This window comes from Thalia democratica, chromosome 2 (assembly GCF_965202585.1).
Source record: "Thalia democratica chromosome 2, ktThaDemo2.hap1.1, whole genome shotgun sequence".
In the NCBI taxonomy this organism is placed as follows: domain Eukaryota; kingdom Metazoa; phylum Chordata; class Thaliacea; order Salpida; family Salpidae; genus Thalia; species Thalia democratica.
Genome location: NC_139166.1, coordinates 67736455 through 67758438, shown reverse-complemented (window position 1 = coordinate 67758438; position 21984 = coordinate 67736455). Strand labels below are relative to the sequence as shown.

Below are 21984 nucleotides of genomic sequence, written 5' to 3'. Positions count from 1 at the left end.
TACCTTGGTTTGAAAATCATTATATAACTTATCAGTATTTGCAAAAATATAATTACATATTACTCACACATAAATTATAAATAAATTATTGCAACAACTCCTGAAAATAGATGTTTAAATATTATGCTGCATTTCCATTTTAAAACAAATGTAGACAAAGTGCAAAGATCAAAAAGCATCAGGAGAGATTCAATGTTTGTTATCTGCATCGAAAAATGCAGTGCAATAATTTCAAAAAGGACTCCAAAACTACTTTAATCTAACAAAAAAAATGCATAAGAAGATTAGAATAAGATACTTTTAGAGCAATTTAACTTATTTACATGATCATAAATAAGTTTATAATGTAGTAAACTTACAGTAATTTGAAAAAAAGTTTTAATTTACCCAGAAACAAAGATTCTATTAGGCTACAATTTTGTAACAAAGCATAAGTTTGTTTTTAAGCAAAGTTTAAAAAAAAAACTACTTTAAACTGATTTGAAATCTCATACCTAATATGCCAAGAAGCGATCTAAGCATAGGAAAAAAAATTAGATTAACAATGTTTCTAGAACATATATTACGAAAACTATGTATGGAATAAAATAATTTTTTAAGTAGAAAGACTAAATAAATGTGACCATATAAAAAATACTTTTTCCAATTGAAAAATACTTAAAATATAATTATTTTCACAAGAAAACTTTACTTCTTCTATCAGTGCAATTTAGCTTATGATCATAAACAGTTTTATAGTACTTTTACAGTAGTTTACAAAAAAAATTAATTTACTGAGAAATTATAATTTTCTTGGAAACAATAATTTTATTTGGCTACAATTTTGTAACGAAGCATAGATTTGTTTGTATGCAAAGTCTTTTCATAAAACTACTTTAAATTTATTTTAAATTTTGTATTTAATCAGTCAAGACTAGGCTTATGCCAATCTAAATGCAAAAAAGCTAGACTTCCAACCTTTAAAAACAATACAGTTTATATGACAATTTGTAAATAATTTGTATTATTGGTATTTAAATTTAACTTACTCCAGTTCTTATTTAAAGCTTAATGATCTTATTTAAGTTTTTATTTTTCTTTAATATTTAACATTTTAAAAGATTTAAACATCAACATTATTTATTTTTGTTTCATTTATAAGCAACAAAAAGTTTCAAAGTAATTCAAAATAAAGTTGTATAGAAACAAAGTTAGTCTTCTAATTATTACTGATTTTCGTTTAGCTGAAATATTTCAGCTTTAAATTGAAGGGAAAAGTTGTAAATATCAGGTGTTCTATTAGTTACACAAATATATAAAATGTTTTCCACCCAGCGTTTGTGATTTCACATTGAAAATCACGAATAGAAAAAAATTGTAATTTAAAAAACTATCTTAATCAAAAATGAAACAACTGACACAATCAATTTTAAAAAACTTTGATTTATTGTAAAGTATTTCTAACAGAATTTGAAAATTCAACGTTTTTAAAGCTTTCTTACTTTTTTTCTAATTTCGTAGTGCTTTATGCTTCACATTTTAGAAATCAAACTTCTTTATTCAAAACAAAAGACAGTAATGTACTTAATTATTATTTTAAGGTCAAAAATCTACAGGTTTTAAGTATCCGATAATTGTTTCATACTACAGATAACTTTTGTTTGGGCTAAAACTAGTATAAATTATGTGAACTAATTATGTGAAGTATTTGGAAATAAAATAAAGTATTGGTATTTTAAATCTAACTAAGATTAGTTCTAATTCTATTAGAAACAATCATCTTAGTTAAGATTTTAATTTTATTTTAAATTGAAGACATACTATTTATACGGTAACATTAATCACTATTACTTAATTTATTAACAATAAAAAGTCTTAAGAGTAGATTTAAATTAAATAATACCTGATAAAATTAATCTTCATATTAATTGAGAGTATATTTTAGCCGAAATATTTCAGTTTAAAAATTGAAAGTATTGGGATGTAATTATTATTATGAAGTAGTTGTTTAAGTATATAAAAAGTTTTCAACACAGCGTTTGTGATTTTACATTGAAAATCACGAACATTGAGAAAATTATAATTTTGAATCTGAAACATTAAATTAATTGAGTCCACACTTAACTGTAAAGGATTTGTGACAAAAATTTGATAATTGGAAGTTTTAAAGCTTTCTAACTTTAGTTCTAGCTTTGTAGTGGGTATGCTTCAAAATTTAACTTCTTTAATCGAAATAAAAGACAGTTATGTATTAGTATTAAGTTCTAAATTGAACACACTAAAGATATTACAAATTTAGTCAAAAATGTTATAAATGTACTACAGATAACTTATGTTGTAGTATAACTAAGAAAATAAGAAAAATGTAATCATATTTAAAACAATTTTTAGTTTAGGTTTCATATAACCAGAGTTTTCCAAAAAACTTCAACAGGCTTGAGCTGGTCTAAATAAATCAAATCAATTTAATTTACGTAAATCCTACACGGAAATCATACTTAACAGTATTTGCAGAAAAAAAATCTCAGGCCTAAATTTTTAAGAAAATTGTTTCAATAAATTCTGTTAAGTGCATTTTATCAAAAAGAATACATTGACAGTAAACTTGTCACGCAACTTTGCACGTTCATTTTTGAATGAGTGGCAAAGATACAGTAGGTATGCTAAAACCAAGGCAGATTCAGTTTTGATTTTTTTCAATTTCACAGTTGTTAAAGTGCAAAGTTTAACTGTGTTTAAATTTACTTAATCGAAAACACTTTAGCCTTAATGGAATCATCACTTTGAAAGTGCGAATGTATGCGGCAAAGAAGGGCATACTTTTTAAGATTTTTTTAAGATTGCAAAATTACAAGGAATGTTAGTGTAGTTAATGCAAATTCAACCACTGGTCTCATTTATATTAACTATGAATGATAGTTTTCTAGCTGTATAACCACAGCTTTCAAATTAAATTTAACTTGTTTGTTATAACGTTAGCTATGCCAGCATTTTTAAGTACTAGAAATAAATTCAAGTGTTTGCGATTTTATATGAGTTCGTCACAAAACTCGATACTTCCAATGCATTTCAAACTGTTTTCAGAGTAAATAGTCTTGTAATGTATTTTTTTGTTACGCTTACAAGTAGTCTGCAATGAAAAATCGTAGTCTACTCTGAAACAATGATTTTATTTGGTTCAAATTCCGTAAGCAAGAATAAACTTGTTAGTAAAGAGAGTCTTTCAATAAAATATTTTCAACTGATTATTTAATTTGTCAAGACTAGGCACATGCCAATCTAAGTGTAAGAAAAAAGCTAAATTTAACAACCTTTTGAAAAAAATACTGTATTTGTAACGAATTTTTAAATAATATATGTTATTGGTATTTAAATTCAACTCACTTCAGGTCTAATTTGATACTTAATGATCATATTTAAGTTTTTGTTTATGTTTGGAAATTACAACAAATGTTTAATATTTTAAAAGCAGACAACTTAAACGTCAACATTGTTTATTTGTATTTCATTTATAAGCAACAATAAAGTTTTAAAAGTAAATCAAAATTAAATGTTACTAAATATTGAAACTGAGCTTTATATTACTGATTATCTTTTAGCCGAAATGTTTCAGCTTCAAATTAAAAAGAACAATATAAACATTTAATTTCTTGTTTGTTATACTATTATATGAAAAGTTTTCAACACAGCGTTTGTGATTCCACATTGAAAATCACGAACAGAAATTTGAAAAATTATCTTTATCAAAAATGGAACAACTAAAACAATCAATTTAAAAAACTATGATTTATTTTAAAGTATTTGTAAGAGAAATTGAAAATTGGAAGTTTTAGAGCTTTTTAACTTTAGTTCAAATTTTATAATGTCGTTTGCAACAACATTTTAAAATTTAACTACTTGAATCAAAATAAAAAACAGTTATGTACTTATTTTTAAGTTTAACCTTCAAAATCTATTGACATTAACAATCTGATCAAAAATGTTATGACTTTTTAATATTACAGAAAACTTTTGTTGGGGTTAAGACTAGTAAAACTTGTAGATGCTTTACTCATTTACGAAACATACTTTTTTAAGGTACAAAATAAACCAACTTTTTAACCTTCAACAGGTTTGTATGAATAAAATAAAGCAATATAGTTTGTAAACAACCATCTTACTCTGGAACTCTTAATAAACTTTACAGTACTCTAAAAATAAAAAACAAAATTACTCAGGCCTAAATTTTCAAAATTCCTGTAGAGTTGTTATACACATTATTTTGAGTTATCTAGAAGCGTAACTTCGCGTTTTAAATGTTAATAAAGCGCGAAACACACGGAAGGCGCTAAAACCCAGTCAGATTCAACACATGCTAGAAATTTACTTTTCATATTTGCAATTGCGCGAAGATGCGCTGTATGTAATTGTAAATAATTTTATAAAACTAGTTAGTTAGGACTTGATTAATTAATTTAGTCCTGATGAAATAAGCACATTAAAAATGCAAAGACGTACAGCAGGTCAAATGTTTATTTATCCGAGTTTTGTTTGAACAGCGCGAAATTAAGAGGTGACTTTTTTTGACTGTATGATTTTAACCATGGTTTAGATCAGGGTTTCCCGAAGTGGGCCAAGTGGCTTCCTTGGGGGCCATGAAAGATACTCAGGGGTCCACGAGCAGCAAAGGGGTAAGAGGGGGGGGGCATGAGTTCATAATTTGAAACTTACACTAGATATTCTTGAGTTGCAGATGAAGAGCAAAAAAAAAGGTCTTTGGTGCTTTTTATCGTAGTTTATGAGTGATCTTGTTGAAGGGGGCCATGGCTTTTTCAATTTTATTAAAGGGGCCATTTGCAAAAAGTTTGGGAAACCCTGGTTTAGATTGTCATTATGTACAAATAATTTTTTTTAACTCTGTCAAGCTACAAAAAGCAAAATAAATAGAAATTTCTCTGATATTGATCTGTTTTGTCAGCAAACTAAATATTAAAATGCATTTCAACGTTTGAGAGTTTTATATTACTTCGTCACAAAAGGCATCAGGGGCAATTTTTCTGATGTTACTAAATATAGAAACGAAGCTAGTCTTCTAATTACTTCTGATTGAGCCGAAATGTTTCAGCTTTAAATTGAAAAGAATAATAAAAAAATTCAATTATTATATCTATTAATATATAACAAGTTTTCAACACAGCGTTTGTGATTTCATATTGAAAATCACGAATAGAGAAAAAAATATAGTTTGAAAAACTATCTTCATTAAAAATGTAACAAACTTAAACAATCAATCTTTAAAAACTATGCTTTATTGTAAAGTATTTGTAACAGCATTTGAAAATTGGAAATTTTAAAGCTTTTTTACTTCAGTTCTAAGTTTATAATGTTGTTTGCAACAACATTTTAAATTTTAATTTCTTCAATCAATATAAAAGACAATATTGTATTTATTTTTAAGTTTAAACTCAAAATTCTACAGATATTAACAATATGGTGCAAAATGTTATGAATGTTGAATACTACAGATAACTTTTGATGGGGTTTAAAACAAGTAAAACTTGTAGATGATTTACTCATATTTAATAAAAATTTTTTGTACGGTTTAGAATAAACCAATTTTTTAACTTTAGACAGGTTTGTATGATTTAAATTAAGCAATATAGTTTGTAAATAATCATCTAATTCTGGAACTCTTAATAAACTTAACAGTACTCTCAAAGTAAAAACAAATTTACTCAACTTACTAAATTTTCAAAAAATCTTGTAGAGTGTGTTATACACATTATTTTGAGTAATCTAGTAATGTAGCTTCGCGTACTTTTGTTTAAATTTTAATACAGCGCGAAAATACACGGCAGGCACTAAAGCCAACTCAGCTTCAACTTAGGTTAGGTTAGGTTTCAACTCAGTTAGGACTTGATTAGTTTATTTATTCCTGATGAAATAAACACATTAAAAATGCGAAGATGTGCAGCAAGTCAAATGTTTACTAGAGAAGTTTTTTTTTTGTGCGAAATTGCGCGGCAGATTATTATAATCATTTCAAGCACGATTTAGGTTATTTTTATGTACAAATAAAAATTTTTGCTGTATTCCGACAGCTTACAAAACCCTAGATAAATAGAAATAAGTAATTATAAATAATAAACGTGATAAGAATTTTCTAAAAAAAAAAGATACGAAACAAACGTGATTAAAAAAATATTGCTAAATTTTATGTGTAAAGTAAAATTATTTCAATGCACAGGTGTGTACAATGTGAAAATCAATGAACTAAAATATATAAAAATTATTTTTGTATGTGAAGTATTTGGAAATAAAATTGTGTTTTGGTATTTTAAATCTAACTAAAATTAGTTCTAATTCTATAAGGAATACTCATCTTATTTGAGAATTTATTTTTGTATTAAATAAAATTCATACTATTTACACGGTAATATTAATTACTTTCACTTAATTTATAAACAATAAAAAGTTTTAAGAGTAGATTCAAACTAATTGTTACCAAAAAATAATCTTCATATTACTTCTGATGTGTATTATAGCCGAAATATTTCAGCTTTAAAATTGAAAATATTGCAACGTAAAGTCTTTGATATCTGAAATTGTAATTTGAATATGTAACAATTTTTTAACAAAGCGTTTGTGATTTTACATTGAAAATCACGAACAGAGAGAAAATATCTTAATTTAAAAAAATAACATTTAAAAAAAATAGTAACAATCTGAAAACTTTTATAAATGTTGTGTGAGATTTTAACGCAAAAAGTAAATTATTAATTTTAAAAAATCAGGACACTAATCAATAACAAAACTAGAGAAGCTCTCGGGAAAGACATAACAACTTCTCTCAAACAGAAGTTAACTTCTCTTTTAAAATCTGTGTTCGGACTATTTAAGTGGTAATTAATTTAAGTGATTTCTATTGCTGTATTCCAACAGCTCACAAATTACTTCTTCTACACTGTACAAATGCTTACTACACCAATGCTTCAACCTTTATTTAAAATGAAAAATTGTTTGCTAACGTTTGTGGTTTCAAATTAACTTTTTCACAAAAACCATCAGACGCAATGATTTTATTAATCGAAAAAAGAACTTGAGTAAATAATCTAGTATCACTCACTTTTGATATATATAAACTAAAATAAAATTCAATAGTTTCAAATAATACTACAAAGCAACTTTAATATGACAATTATTAGCATGAGAATGTCTGATTCTTTCAGTGGAATTTAGATTATTTACATGATCATAAATAACTTAATAATGTAATACACTTACAGTAGTTTGCAAAAAAAAAAGTTTTAATTTACTCAGAAACAATAATTTTATTTGGCTACAATTCTGTAAGAAAGCATGAGTTTGCTTGTAAGCAAAGTTTTATCAAAAAACTATAAGATTTTAAGCAATTAATTTTCTAGTAAGCAGAGTCTTCTAATAAAACTCCGTTAAACTGATTTTTAATCTTTTACTTAGCTTGTCAAGAAGCAGTCTAAGCATGAGAAAAAAACATAAGTTTGTTTGTAAGCAATTATACTTAAAACATTCGTTTGTAAGTCCTATAACAATTGATTTTAAATCGTATATTTAATTTGTCAAGAGGCAATCTAAGAAGAAAAAAAAAACTAGATCTACAACATTTCTAAAAAAATTTATGAAAACTATGTACAGAATAAAATAAGTTTAAAAGTAGAAAGACTAACAAAATGTGACCATATAAATTAGTTATTTCCATTTTAAAAACACTTAAATTATTTTCACAAGCCAGCTTTAGTTCTTTTAACAGTTCAAACTACTTTGTCACATTAAAAAACGAATGATGTTAATCTTTTTCAATAAACTGTTTCATAAAAAAAAAACATTTATAGAAAACAAGAATTTCAAAAAAGTAAAAAATTCAGTCTACATTGTTGTATAAATTAAAACAAAACAAGTGCAATCACATACTAGAGAAAATTTATGTGATACACAATTATAATTCAAAATTTAATTAAGTAAATTTTAAATTTCATATGTTACATACTAGTTTCTTATAGCAAAATCTAAGCAACAAAAAGGATTGTGGAAAATAAAACTTTAAAATAGAATCGACTAGCTTTAAATTATTCATCTTTATTGAGATTTTATATTTGTTTTAAATTAAAATCATACTAACTATACGGTAACATTCATTACTTGATTTATAAACAATTATAAGTTATAAAAGTAGATCTAAATTAATTGCAAGTAATTAAAACAATCTTGTTACTTTTTTCTGAATATAATTTAGCTAAGTATTTTAGTTTAAAATTATAACATTCTCCGATTACACACAATTTAAAAGCAGTTGTTTGAATATATAACAAGTTTTCAACCCAGCGTTTGAGATTTTACATTGAAAATCACGCACAGCGAGAAAATATCTTAATCTAAAAAAGTAACACTTCATTAAAAAAATGAACATATAGCTAAAAAAAACAACGCTTTGTTGTAAAGTATCTGTGACAAAAAATTATTATTTTTACTTTTTTAAGCTTCCTTACTTAATTTCTAATTTTATAGTGTGTATGATTCAAAATTTATAAATAAAACTTCTTTAATCAAAATAAAAGACAGTAATGAAATTATTTCTATGTTCGAACTCCAAAATCTACAGATATTAACAATCTGATCCAATATGTTATGAATATTTAACACAACAGATAACTTTTGTCGGGGTTAAGACTAGTAAAACTTGTAGATGCTTTACTCATATTTAATACATACCTTTTTAAGGTTCAAAATAAACCGATTTTCTAACCTTTAACAGGTTTGTATGATTTAAATAAAGCATTATAATTTGTAAACAGCCATCTAATTCTTGAACTCTAAAACTTTACAGTACACTCAAAATAAAATTAAATTTACTCAGGCCTAAGTTTTCAGAAATCCTGTATAGCGTGTTATACACATTACTTTGAGTAATCTAGAAATGTAACTTTGCATGTTTATCTATAAATATTAATACAGCGCGAAAATACACGGCAGGTACTAAAACCAACTCAGTTTCAACTCATGCTAGGAATGATTTTTTTTAATATATGCAAATTTACGCTAAATGTAATATTTAAGTAATTATTATGTACAAACCAAAATTTTGCTGTATTCCGGCAGCTTACAAAACGCTAAATAAATAGAAATAAGTATTAATAAATAATAAACGTGATAGGAATTTTCTAAATAAAGAGACGAAACAAACTTGATTAATAAAATATTGCTAAATTTTATGTGTACTGTAAAATTATTTCAATGCACAGGTATGTACATTGTGAATACTACTGAACTGGAATAAATTTTTTTTGTATGTGAAGTATTTGGAAACAAAATTGTGTTTTGGTATTTTAAATATAACTAAAATTAGTTTTAATTCTATTAAGAATAATTATTTTAATTGAGATTTTATTTTTGTATTAAATTAAAGTCATACTATTTACACGGTAACATTTATTACTTTCACTTTATTTATAAAAAGTAAAAAAAATTAAGAGTAGATTTAAATTAAATGTTACCAAAAAGTAACTTTCATATTAATTCTGATATGTATTGTAGCCGAAATATTTCAGCTTTAAATTGAAAGTATTGTGACATAAAGTTTTTAATTTTTTAAATTGTAATTTGATTATATAACAATTTCTCAACAAAGCGTTTGTGACTTAACATTGAAAATCACGAACAGAGAGAAAACATCTTAATTTAAAAAAGTAACATTTAAAAAAAAGTAACAATCTGAGACTTTTATAAAAGTTGTGTGAGATTTGAACGCAAAAAGTAAATTGTGGATTAAAAAAAATCAGGACACTAATTAATAATATAACTAAAGAAGCTCTCGGGTAAGACATAACAACTTCTCTCAAATAGAAGTGAATTTCTCTTTTGAAATCTGTGTTCGGACAATTTAAGTGTTAATTTACTTAATTGATTTCTATTGCTGTATTCCAACAGCTTACAAATTACTTTTACCACACGGTACAAAAGCTTCCTTTAGCAAAGCTTCAACCTTTATTTATGAAGAAAATTGTTTTCTAACGTTTGTGGTTTCAAATTATTTTTTTTCACAAAAAGCATCAGACGCAATGATCTTATTAACAAAAAAAAGAACTTCAATAAATAATCTAGCATCACTCAATTTTGATATATCTAAACTAAAAAAAAAAAAAAAAACTTAGAATATGTTGAGCGCGGTTTAAATTAAATTAGTTACAATTTCGTGTCCAAAAGTAATTTGTTTCAAGCAAAAAAAAATGTAAATTTTAAATTTAGATAACTGAATGAAGCTTTTTTTTTTAATCTACCACTGGACAAGAAAAACAGACAAGCAAACTAAATGTATATGGAAATATCATTTAAAATTTAAATTTACAAAAAAAAATAAATTTATGGCAGTTAGGTTCGGAATAGTAGTAATTAATATTTATAAAATCTCAAATTTTATTAAAAAACTGTTTTAAATTGTAGACAAAAAAAAAATTGTCATAGAATATCTTCAACATATATTTAACTAATATAAATTGATTTTGCTAACAAATGCTATTGGTATACTTTTTAATTAACTTATTTCACTTTAAATTAAAAAAGACTTTACAAATATATTGAAAATGCAGTTTATATTTCTTAGATGTAAAATAAAAACAAAGCGTTTACTCAGGTATTATACCCTACAGTAGAATTCCGTGATAAATAACAACTTACTAAAACAAAAAAGTTACATCACTACAATCTTCAACCAAAATAAATATTATGGAACTAGAACAAACATCGGGACACTAATTAATGATAAAACTAAAGAAATTTCTGGGTAACTTATAACAACTTCTCTTAAATAGAAGTGATTTGTTTTTTGAAACTATCAACATTAAAGTGTTAATAGACGAAATATTAAGAATTAAAATTTTATTGCTGTATTCCAACAGCTTACAAATTAATGCTCTTTCACGGCACTTGTCATTACGTATGCATCGCTTAAAAATTTTATTATAAAAAGAATTATAACGTTTGCGGTTTCAAATTACTATCACCACAAAAAGCATCTAGCAATGACGCAATAATATTTTTTCAAACCAAAAAAAAAATTACAAATTACTCACTTGAGATATAATAAAACTAATAAAATTTATAAGATGTTAAGATTTACAAAAAAAACTAATTTATTGCATCTATGATCGAAATAGTATCAATTTTCAATTATAAAAGTTTAATTTCCATTAAAAATAATTAATTGAAAACCAAAACTTTATATTTGTCATGGAATAAGTATCTAACAAATGTAAATAATTGTTCAAAACTAATTTTGCTAAAACGATATTAGCATGCTTTTTACAAAACTTATTTTATTCAATTAAAGTAAAAAACATATAATTTATACAAATTCAAAACGCAGTTTTTATCGTTTTGATGTAAAACAAATACAAAGCGTTCAATCAAACACTATAGACATTATTAGATTTGCGTGATAAAAAACAAACTATTAAAACATTATGTTTCATTTGTTGTCTACTTTACTTACTAATAAATCATTAGACAAAAGAATCATAAAAAATTACATGTAAACGTTTTTTCGACAGAAATTTGTGATTGCTGTAAGGTCAATAAATAAGTAGTTAATCAAGAAGATATTTTTCAAGTTTGAATTTAATCCTATAGTCACTTTTTAAAACAAAAAAACTCAGTGACCGAAAATAGATGCAATAAGCATAAATGAAAGAGATAATTAAAAAGAAAGTAGTTATGAGAATTAAATAGAAAAATTTACTGCTTTTCGAATTTAAATACTACGAAAACTTATCTAAATAACAATTTAACCAACAGAAATAAAAACAAAAACTTTAAGAAAAATTATGAATCAAAGGAAGGGGACGGAAATCATATAAACGTATTAACGTAATATTCTTAAAACATCTTACTTTTAATCAACTTTTTGTAAAGGAGTAAACAAATAAATTAATTCTAAAAGATAAGACTAAAAAATTGAGGAACATATTTCAAAAAAAGAAATCTGCAGTTTGCCGACCTCTAGTTGAGTTATAAAATTTTGCCTGGTATTTAGAAAAGATATATTTCGAAAGAACCTGAGTTTTTCACCTTTAACTTTGATTGGAGAATTTCAAAAACAATTTTAAATAACAGCGCTATTTCAGATGTACACCAAATGTTTGATGGAAAACAGGCCTGAATGTAGTGGTTGAGTATAAAACATATTTAAGGCAGTGAATGACTACCTAGCTGGGGTGTTTTAGTGATTTGAGCTTTAAATATACTTAAAGTAATAAATGGCATTAGAAGACGTTTTTTGTTTGAATCTTATATGTAGCTCTAGCTAAAGCTCTCCCAAATTACGTTTAAACAAATTTGTTTATAGCTGTCTTACGACAGCTTACAAATTTCACCAGATGCTAATGACAATATAATTAATCAATTGTTAGTATTTTAAATATTTAAATTGAATTTCAGTGTTTGCGATTTATTCCAGTTACGTCACTACAATTTTCAAACGTAACAAAAATTAATAATTAATTTTGAAAAAATAAAAAATAAAATAAAATACAAGATCCGTTAGGTTTAATTTATTGACTTTACAGTACAAATTATTGATTTACTTGAGCAATTTTCTTTGTAATTGAGTAATAATTAGATCTTAATACAAAACGCAAAAAACAGTTATGGATTTAAAAAATATGAAAAAAGAAATAGAACTTGTTGCTAAAAATCAACAGCTTTTTATAAAATAGGTAAACAATTCAATGATAAAAGTTTTGATACGAACAGTATGTTGGTTTACTTTAACAAATTTCCATAGAATAGTGGATAATTAAACGTTATTTAAACTTTAACAATTTAGTTGCGACTTCTTAATAATGACAACTACTTTAACAGCTGCTAAATTTATACTAAATCATACTTTTTTTATAATTGAATAACTCCTGGTTTAAATTAACTTAAGTTTTGAATGAGAGCTAACAAAAAAATAACAGAGTAACCACCAAAGATTTTTTAAAAAGTGGATAAGTATTCGTAGGTAAGATTTAACAATTTTACTCAAAAACATTGAAGAGAATTTAAAGTTTTCCGTACTTTTTAAATATTCTGCAGTAAAATTGTGTAATATTAAACAATATTAAAAAACGACTAAACATCTTATATGGTAATCTTTAAAATCAATTTTAATAATGAATACTTATAGCTGTCTTACAACAGCTTGCAAAATTAAATCAAATGATATTGCTGATAATTTCTAGCAATCGCTAGTATTATAGGTATTTAAATTGTATTTTATTAATTATAGTTAATTATAGCTGTATTACTACAGCTTACAAATTTCACCAGTTACTAATGGTGCAGAAGATGCATCAGCTAATTATATTAAAAATATTATCATTGTAAGTAACAAAATTGTATCTCAGTGTTTGTGGTTTATTCAAGTTACGTCACTACAATTTCCAAACGTAACAAAATGAATTATGGATTTCGAAAAAAAAAAACAATCATCATACAAAATAAGATAAATTTTCCAAATGTGAGAATAAATTATAGATTTTGAAAAAAATTCAGTATAAAAAACAAGATCCGTTCCGTTGGGGTTATATTAACATTTTTAATTGACATAATATTTATTTATATGAACAAGTTTCTTAGCAATTTAATAATAAAGACAATACAATGTTAACACTAAACGCATTAAAATAAGTCTTTTCGGTTTACGAACTAAATTAGATAAATAACAAAGAAACCATCAAAATAAAATTAAGCAAAAAAAAGTTATTGAATTCATTTGAACAATTCCTCACGACGGAGGTGAACTATCAATTAGAACGATTTGTTGAACTACTTAAACTGTTTTTATTTGCAATTCAATTATAGAGACAATTACTTTGACAACTGAAAAAGAAACTCTAAGAGGATTTAATAATATCCATAAATTTCAAGTGATAACTTAAATTATTAACTAGAACAAAAACAAAAAAAGGTTATAATTACGGTTAACAGTAAACAACTAAGCAACCATGAAAATTTGACGAAAATCCAAATGAGAACAAAGGAAAAACGTAGCAACTTATTTAGTTTGTAGAATTTTTTTATTAGGTGTTCTACACGATATTTTTTAAATGCTCCTAGCAGAAACCAGTAATATTTTAAAGAGTCAGATAAAACAAAAATAAACATTGAATGTAAGAGTTATAATTTAGTCTCATTGGATAGGGTGACAAGTTGGAAGTATACGTCAAAAAGTTGGGTATTTCGTTCATATTTTTATTTTGTATAACTATTATAAAGTTATTATAAAGTATTTTGCTTAACATTTAGGAATAAAAGCTAGAGTTTGCATTTATCCATTATACAGTTTGCAACTATCGAACGTATTAATCTTAAATAGTAAGTTTTATGACTAGATATAATAAAAAACAATAATTGTAGTCAAGCATATTCTTCAGAAATTTAACAGGAGTTTTAATCAAAGCTAAAAACAATTTTAAAATATTCTTTCATTTTTGATTTAATTAAGCAGCAGAGTATATTACATCTTAAACTGTTAATATAAAAAAACACTTTAGTTTTTATTGTTTTTAGACATAACATGATAAGCACAACATTTATAACTAATTCTGAGTGTAAAAAGTTAATAAACTATATTCAAGTGCAACTAACAATTAATATGCAACGTCGAAAAAGTAACACAATTTTCATATAGAAATACCTCCCAGTAATGATTTAGCTACTAAATTTAGCACGTTTTAAGTTATTAATATTTTGAATTCTAAATTATTACAACCTGCCGTTTAAGTTCGCATTTTTTTCAAATTTTAAACAAAGCATAAATGTCTTTGCTACACAGGAAAAAAATAGTTAAAATGACAAATATATATTAAAATTAACAGATTTTTAATTCCTGATCACTGCAACCCACTGAGTACTTCAATTAACAAATTAAACTCACTTTGCAGCACGAAATGCACAAGTTTAATTTAAAAATTTATAAATTGAATAATACAGGGTTGCCAAATTTTTCTAAGAAATTTCATCCAGGTTTTCTGAGACTCTTCCAGATTTTAAAAGTACACGATTTTGAGTCTATTTTAAATTTAAAGCTATGTTTAAAGTTAAAAACTGTGCTAAGTTGTACAACAAAAATGAAAAGATACTGTAAATTTGTATTTTTATTTAAAAAAAATTTTGATGAAGACAAGAAATTTTTGTTTATATAGTAGATTTTTTGTGTCAAATTAATACTTAACGACTTAACATGTAAAAAATGTTCGAATTCCAGGTTTTTTAGTGATTTTTATTCAAAGTTCCAGGCTTTTTTGGCAACCCTGACAACATGCCCAATTTTAAACTTTAAAAATTTACAACGGTCTTCATAATTCTCAGATTTACATTTTGCCTTTACAAAGTAAAATTTACAAAAGTTAAAAGTAACAGCAACTATGTCTTAGAACAATATAGTACACCACAAAAACTTAGAATTCACAGCTTTTGTCTGCCTTTACTGAAATTAGCAACTAGTGTAAAGGATGTTCATTACAGCAAGTGACACTAATTAACGTGGTGATAAGCTGCAAATTGTAATGTGTTATTAGCCGTTTGACTGACGGCTTTAAAGTTAGTACGTATACTTTGATATCATTTCGGGTTGATTATTACATTGAACTTATACCGAACGCGTGAGCGAGCGTTCACGAATTAAAGCTCGTTACGTCACAAAGCAGTTTAAACGCAAGTTTAATAATTTGTAACATGATCTAATTTAGGTTTAGTCACTAGCTGTAATTGATTACAGGCTATAAAAAATGTTTTGATTTGTATCGGCGTAAACTAAATTAATAAAAACTTAATTTTCACAGACCTTATTTTACTTAAATTCAATTGAAAATTTCTCTCTTCAAAGGACTTAGTTAGACTTGATAAAGAATACTCAAAAACCTGATTCTTAATACTTGATAAAATTAGTTATGACCCGAGATTATCTAATTTTTTGGTTTTCTGACATGCTAAGGGAATCCTGGACTAAATGCTGAACTAAACTTCAACCTTGGATTTACTCTACTTTGTTATCTCTGTTCCATATAAGGCTTACTTACAAGTATGCAAAAAAAACTTTATTCTAAATTCTCATTTTTGTTTTTTAATCAACTGAACTTCACTGATTTTGATGTGGTTAAATGAAAATATTGTAGTAAAATTGCTAAAACAAACAACCTGTGAATTCCCTCCCTAACCCTTTTCGCCTTACATCCATGTTTATGGAATATGAAATTAAAAATAACAGTTCTTATAAAACTAAACTACTTAGGATTTGCAAGTGCAAAAAATAAATATTGCGTTTTTGAACTTTTTTTTAATTAACTGTGTGTTCCTGACCTCTTTGGGGTATATTAAAAAAATATAAAGTTAAATCAATAATAAAATGACCTTGTCTAATCCTTATTACTTCTATTGAACTTTTTAGAAAAAAAAAATTTAAAATATTGGTATTTTTAGTTAGAATTCCTAATATGTTTTAGTTGAATTACCTGATCTCTTTGCGGTATACAAAAACAATATAAAAAGAAATCAATAATAAAAATCAGCACAAACATTTTTTTCCTCATCAACTCTCTTATTTAATAGAGGAATTGCGAGTATGAAAATAAATGAAAAATACGGCTTTACATACTGAGTCTTATTGATTTCAACATGGTGAAAGAAAAATATAAGCCCCATTAATATTGTGGTATAAAATAAATAAGCAAATATTATCACAAACCTGTTTTTCTCCTCATCAACCCTCTTCTGCTCCTTATCCCTGTTCTTGCAGATCTTCTCGTAATCGTTGGGATGCGACGGATCGTACTCATCAGTGAACTTCTCCAAACTCTCTCCTCCCAGGAACACACTGTTCGTTTGCGGTGGTTCGTCGTGCGTCTGTCGAAATAAGTAGATTAATAATTGTTGTAATTACATGTCTTAATTACTAGCTTGTCGTGTGTCTGTATGGGGATGGTATTATACTTACTTTTTTTTGCGGTTGTTTGCCATGTGCCTGTTAATCAATACATGAATTAATGTTCTTTTTTAATAATATTTTGTATGTTAAAAAATATGGTGTTTTGTTTTAGTATTTTGAATGTTCTAATTAATTTCAAAGTTTTTCTGCTCCCAAAAACACTGAGTTTGATTGTGGTGGCTCGTCGTGCGTTTGTTTGGGAAAGTGAATAATGTAAACAGGGTTTTCCAAAGTGGGCCGAGTGGCCCCGTTGGGGGCCATGACAGATACTTAGAGTTAGAGGGGGGCATGAAGTCATAATTTTAAACTTACACTAAATATTCTCGAGTTGCAGATGAAGAGCAAAAAAAAGATTTTAGGCAGTTTTAATCAATAAATGAATGTTTTTTTAATAACATTTTTTATGTTAAAAAATATGGTGATTAGTTTTGGTATTTTGTATGTTCTAATTAAATGCTCCCAAAAACACGGAGTTTGAATGTGGTGGCTCGTCGTGCGTTTGTTTGGAAAAAAGAATAATGTAAACAAGGTTTCCCAAATTGGGCTAGATACTTAGGGCGCCGCAAGCAGCAAAGGGGTGATAGGGGGGAATAAAGTCATAATTTGAAGCTTACACTAGATATTCTTGAGTTGCAGATGAACAGCAAAAAAAAATATTTTAGGCTTATTTAATGGTAACTTTTGAAAAATCTTGTTAAAGGGGGCCATGGTTTTTTTTAATTTTTTTAAAGGAGGCCATTTGCGAAAAAGTTTAACAAAACCTTATGTAAAAGATGTTGTTATGTAATGAAAACAGTGCAAAAGTTTGAAATTGTACATATTAGGAGTTAATGAACAAATAAAAACTTTAGGGAGATAAATAAGCATCAATTGGGAAGAGTTTTACTCTCTTATAGGTGCATTATGCAACTCCTAACTCTTAAAATTTTAAATCTTAACCTCAACCTTCTGTTATTGGACTTTTAATATATATTCAAAGCCAATAATGTATATGTATACGCATTAAACTTGACTTCAACTTATTTCAGTAAAAAACACACCCTGCTAAAAATTGAAAATTGGATTATTGCAAGCCCATGTTGAATTATTTAATATATATCTTGAAAACTCTCAATATTTTACAAAACTGTGCTGAATAAATCACACAATAACAAGTGCAATTTAATTTTGTTACATGAATTACTACTGTTATGTACTTTTTACTCAAAACTTATAAACATTGACAAAAATATTCTATTTAATGCAGCGCTAAGATGAAATATTTACTTTAAAATTTTTTTTTTTAATTATTGGTCAAAATAAATGTTCAAAATGAATTATTCAGGTGCACAAGTTGAGAAACACTGGATCAATTTAAAAACATTCATAATATTTCTAATAACTCAAAACATTGCAATAGAAAATTTCAAAAAGATTTAACTTTTTAAGTAAAATAATTTCATAGTAAGGAAATAAAATAAAAAATGTCAACACAGTAAGTTTCAAAGTACTAAGTTTACTTATGATTAATACTTTCTTATTTTTACTGAAGTTATATCATTAAAACATGGTAAACACATACAAATGCTTATTAACTTAACTGGAAATTATTAACTTGAACAAACTATCGCTATTACAACCAGAAAACATGTGTAACATAAACTCAAAATTTATACCCACTAAATTCAAAGTAAAAGCAAATCAACTTTAAGTAGGAAGATATGTGTTTAATTTAAAAGTTATAATATATTCATTGTAAAAGTAAATACCTGTTTGATTTCAATTAATTTTTTAGTGGTCTTAAACTTTAATTTTATTGAAAAAAAAGCACTACAAAAACTATTACATAATAAATTAGAATAATTTAAACAATTATTTATGTTACACATTACCAATATTATTATTTAAAAAGTTTGAAGTACAAAAACTATTACAGAAATAATATAAAGTTACTGTTTTAAAAAACCCTAAAATCTAAAACTCATTTTTCATGAAAATATATTTTAAAAGCATTATATCAAGTATGAAATTTTATATTTCTTAACTTTCTAAAAATACTTTTTGCTTTGAAACTCAAAACTTTAAAAAGTCAAAAGTAAATTTTAAAAATGTTTTATTTAATAAACTTTCTTCAAGGAGCTTATTATTATATTTGTTTATTTCACAATAGTTAAAAATAAAGTGTATGAAAAACATTAATATATATAATAAAACAATTATGATGAAAATGTATTAAAATCGTATTATAAAAATTTTAAATTCAGCAAAGGCATTTATTCTCAATGAAAACTGAAAATCATTAAAAAATATGTTATGTTTAAAAACATAACTAAAATAACTGTTATGTATACTAAAAATGCATCAAATTAAATAAAAAGTATTTAATTGTAAACTTACTTATAAAATTCCAACAATTGAAACAAACAAAACAGATTAAATGCCTGTATTTACCATTATAAAACAACTATCATACTTCAAATACACATAACAAAACTATATATATCTACAAACAAATATAAAAAGTTAGTAGTAATAACTTTAACTCACAATAATCTCCTGCCTGGATTTACCAAAGTCCATCACGGGTGCCACTGTTGAAACTCTTGCCCGTTCAGCTTTTGCTTTCGTCAGTGTGGCTTTCTTTGCCTAAAAATATATAAAATTAAATACAATGAGGTATTTTTCAGAACTTAACTAAAAAATTTGGTTACAGTTTACACTACTTTTTGGTAAATACTCAAGAAAAGTTTTTAAGCCTCTTAGCTTTTGATTTGTTAAAGTTGTATTCTCTGCAAACAACTTAAAATTATAACAAAAAGTAATAATTTTATTATGATTATATTGAAACTATGGTAAAGCTTTAAGATTAAAAAAAAACAGAACTAAAGAATATGTTTAACAAAATTTATTTTTACTTGTTTTAACATTTTTTATGTAAAATATGAAAAATCAATCAAAAAAGTAATTTTTAAAAGCTACTTAGTTCTAGTACTTCAAAGTAAGTGTATTGCTAAGCCTTAAATACTTTTACAAGTTGAACAGTTTTCTAGGCTGATTACAAAATAAAAGTACTATTGTTAATTTTGATATTTTTAAGCAGGACTTTTGCTGCTTAAAATGACTTTATGCAAAGAAATTTAAATAAAAAGTGTAAAAAAATTTGTTTGTTTAAAAGTAATGATGTCCTGAAAACATAAAAATATCATTGACATTTATGTAGGTCATCATACATATTAAATAACTTCTGTTAACAATTAGTATTTACTCAATTTTAGTCCTTAATTTTATATCTTCATCGGCTGGCTTTAAAAAAAAAACTTAGCTTAAGCTAAAAGATAATAACAAACTAATTGATCAAAATCACATGCTAACTTTTTGCTAAAATTTTATACATCAAGATCAAATATTGACATTACACTATAAACACTCCAGTACTTACTTTTATTTAAGTATATTTTTGAAAAAAAGTTTTTGGAAAAAAGTGAATAAATACATCAGAATTCAAAATTATTTTGTGTTTTACTGCACATCTAAAACTTTGAAGTCATAGAAAGACATTAAAAATCACTACAACTAATTTATTGAAAGGTTTTTTTTTTAATACTTGTTGTCTATTAATAGAAAATAAACTTAAAAGAAATTAAACTAATAACAATTGAACTGGGACAATATTTTACTTATGTTCATATAATATTATTCTAGCTTTTTAAAATATTTATACCTTAGTATGAAAACTGTTTCTAAATTTTATTTTTTAAGTATTAAATAACACTAAAACTTAAATAAATGTAAACTTTAAGTTTCATACAAGACAGCTGTTATGTTTTTATTTGTTTTAGCATAGAAAAAAGCAGCCTAAAACAATTAAACTACACAAAAAGTAACTGAAATGGTTTTAGTATTAAAATCTATTTGTGCTTTTTCTACTACTCTTAGTAAAATATATTTTAAACAACAAAAACTTAAAAAAATCTAAAGCTTCATCTTATATTGGGAGTACAACAATGATTATTTTAAAAATTTAGTCTGAAGCTAGTTAAACATCAAACCTGTAACTGAGTTTTGAGCATTTGAAAGCTTGGAGTCCAGCTATTCACTTTGTTTTGGTTGTTGTCCACACCAAGTCCATCGTAAAGAGACATATTTATTTCTTATATTATTTCAACTTTTAAATAAGTACTGTGAAAAATATAAGCATGTAAGTCATTAAAAACTTTGTACATTTAAAAAATTTTAAATACTTCTGTTTAGAAGTAAAAGTTTATTAAACACAGTTTTAAAAAATGTCTGATAACTATGTAAATATTAAAAATTTTTGTCAAGTGTTATAAAAATACATTTATAGATAAAAAAAGCTTTTTTTTAAAAATTTAGATAAAACCTCTAACTTAAAGGTAAAAATCAATAAAAACTGTATCTTATAAAGTTGTAACTAATGCTTTCCATAAAACTATGTTATAGAAAAGTAGAATGAATCATAATATTTTGCAAAATGTAAATTTTGTATTATAAGCTCTTTATATTTTTAGATTTTAAAATACAACTTCAGTTTGTCTTATATTATACAGAAAAGTGAAAAGTTAAAATATATACATAAATTATCTTGATACTAGCTAGGCTTTTGAGTAGCTTTTGTTAAATATATCATGGTCACAGGGAGTCTCAGTTAATTTTTTAAATTGGTTTTATTGCTTATATATTTCTATCACAACTACCAAATATTTTTACAAAAGTCTAAGTAACTTTCAAAATTTAAGAATCATAATGAGTGAGTTTAAAAAAATCCATACTGATGTACAAACTGTAAAGGTGAAAATAGACCATTATATAAAAATTATTTTCTCCTAAATTTCTATCAACAGTCTTCGAGGTTTTACAGCAAGTTTTTTTTTAATAATTTGAAAACAAAATCATGTGAAGTTTTTTTATTTGTTTTGTCACTCTAAAACTTATAAAGTATTATTTTCTGAAAATTAAATACATAGATAAAAAACAAGTAAGAAAACTTTTAACAAATTTATCATATTTTTAAAAACTTCAGTAAAATT

The 21984-nt window shown here is 25.1% G+C and overlaps 1 protein-coding gene across 1 annotated transcript in view; it reads right to left on the bottom strand.

Annotated features, from left to right (window-relative positions):
- LOC145828884 (splicing factor 45-like) overlaps positions 1 to 21117 on the bottom strand; it is a 29704-nt gene extending 8587 nt beyond the window's left edge. The window contains exons 1-3 of the mRNA XM_082936630.1: positions 20986 to 21117; positions 19484 to 19582; positions 16718 to 16875 (exon numbers count right to left, since the gene is read on the bottom strand). Coding sequence (XP_082792756.1) covers positions 16718 to 16875; positions 19484 to 19582; positions 20986 to 21078 — 350 coding nt within the window. The 5' untranslated portion in view covers positions 21079 to 21117. The remainder of the gene's footprint in view (positions 1 to 16717; positions 16876 to 19483; positions 19583 to 20985) is intronic.
- Positions 21118 to 21984: the final 867 nt, after the last annotated feature.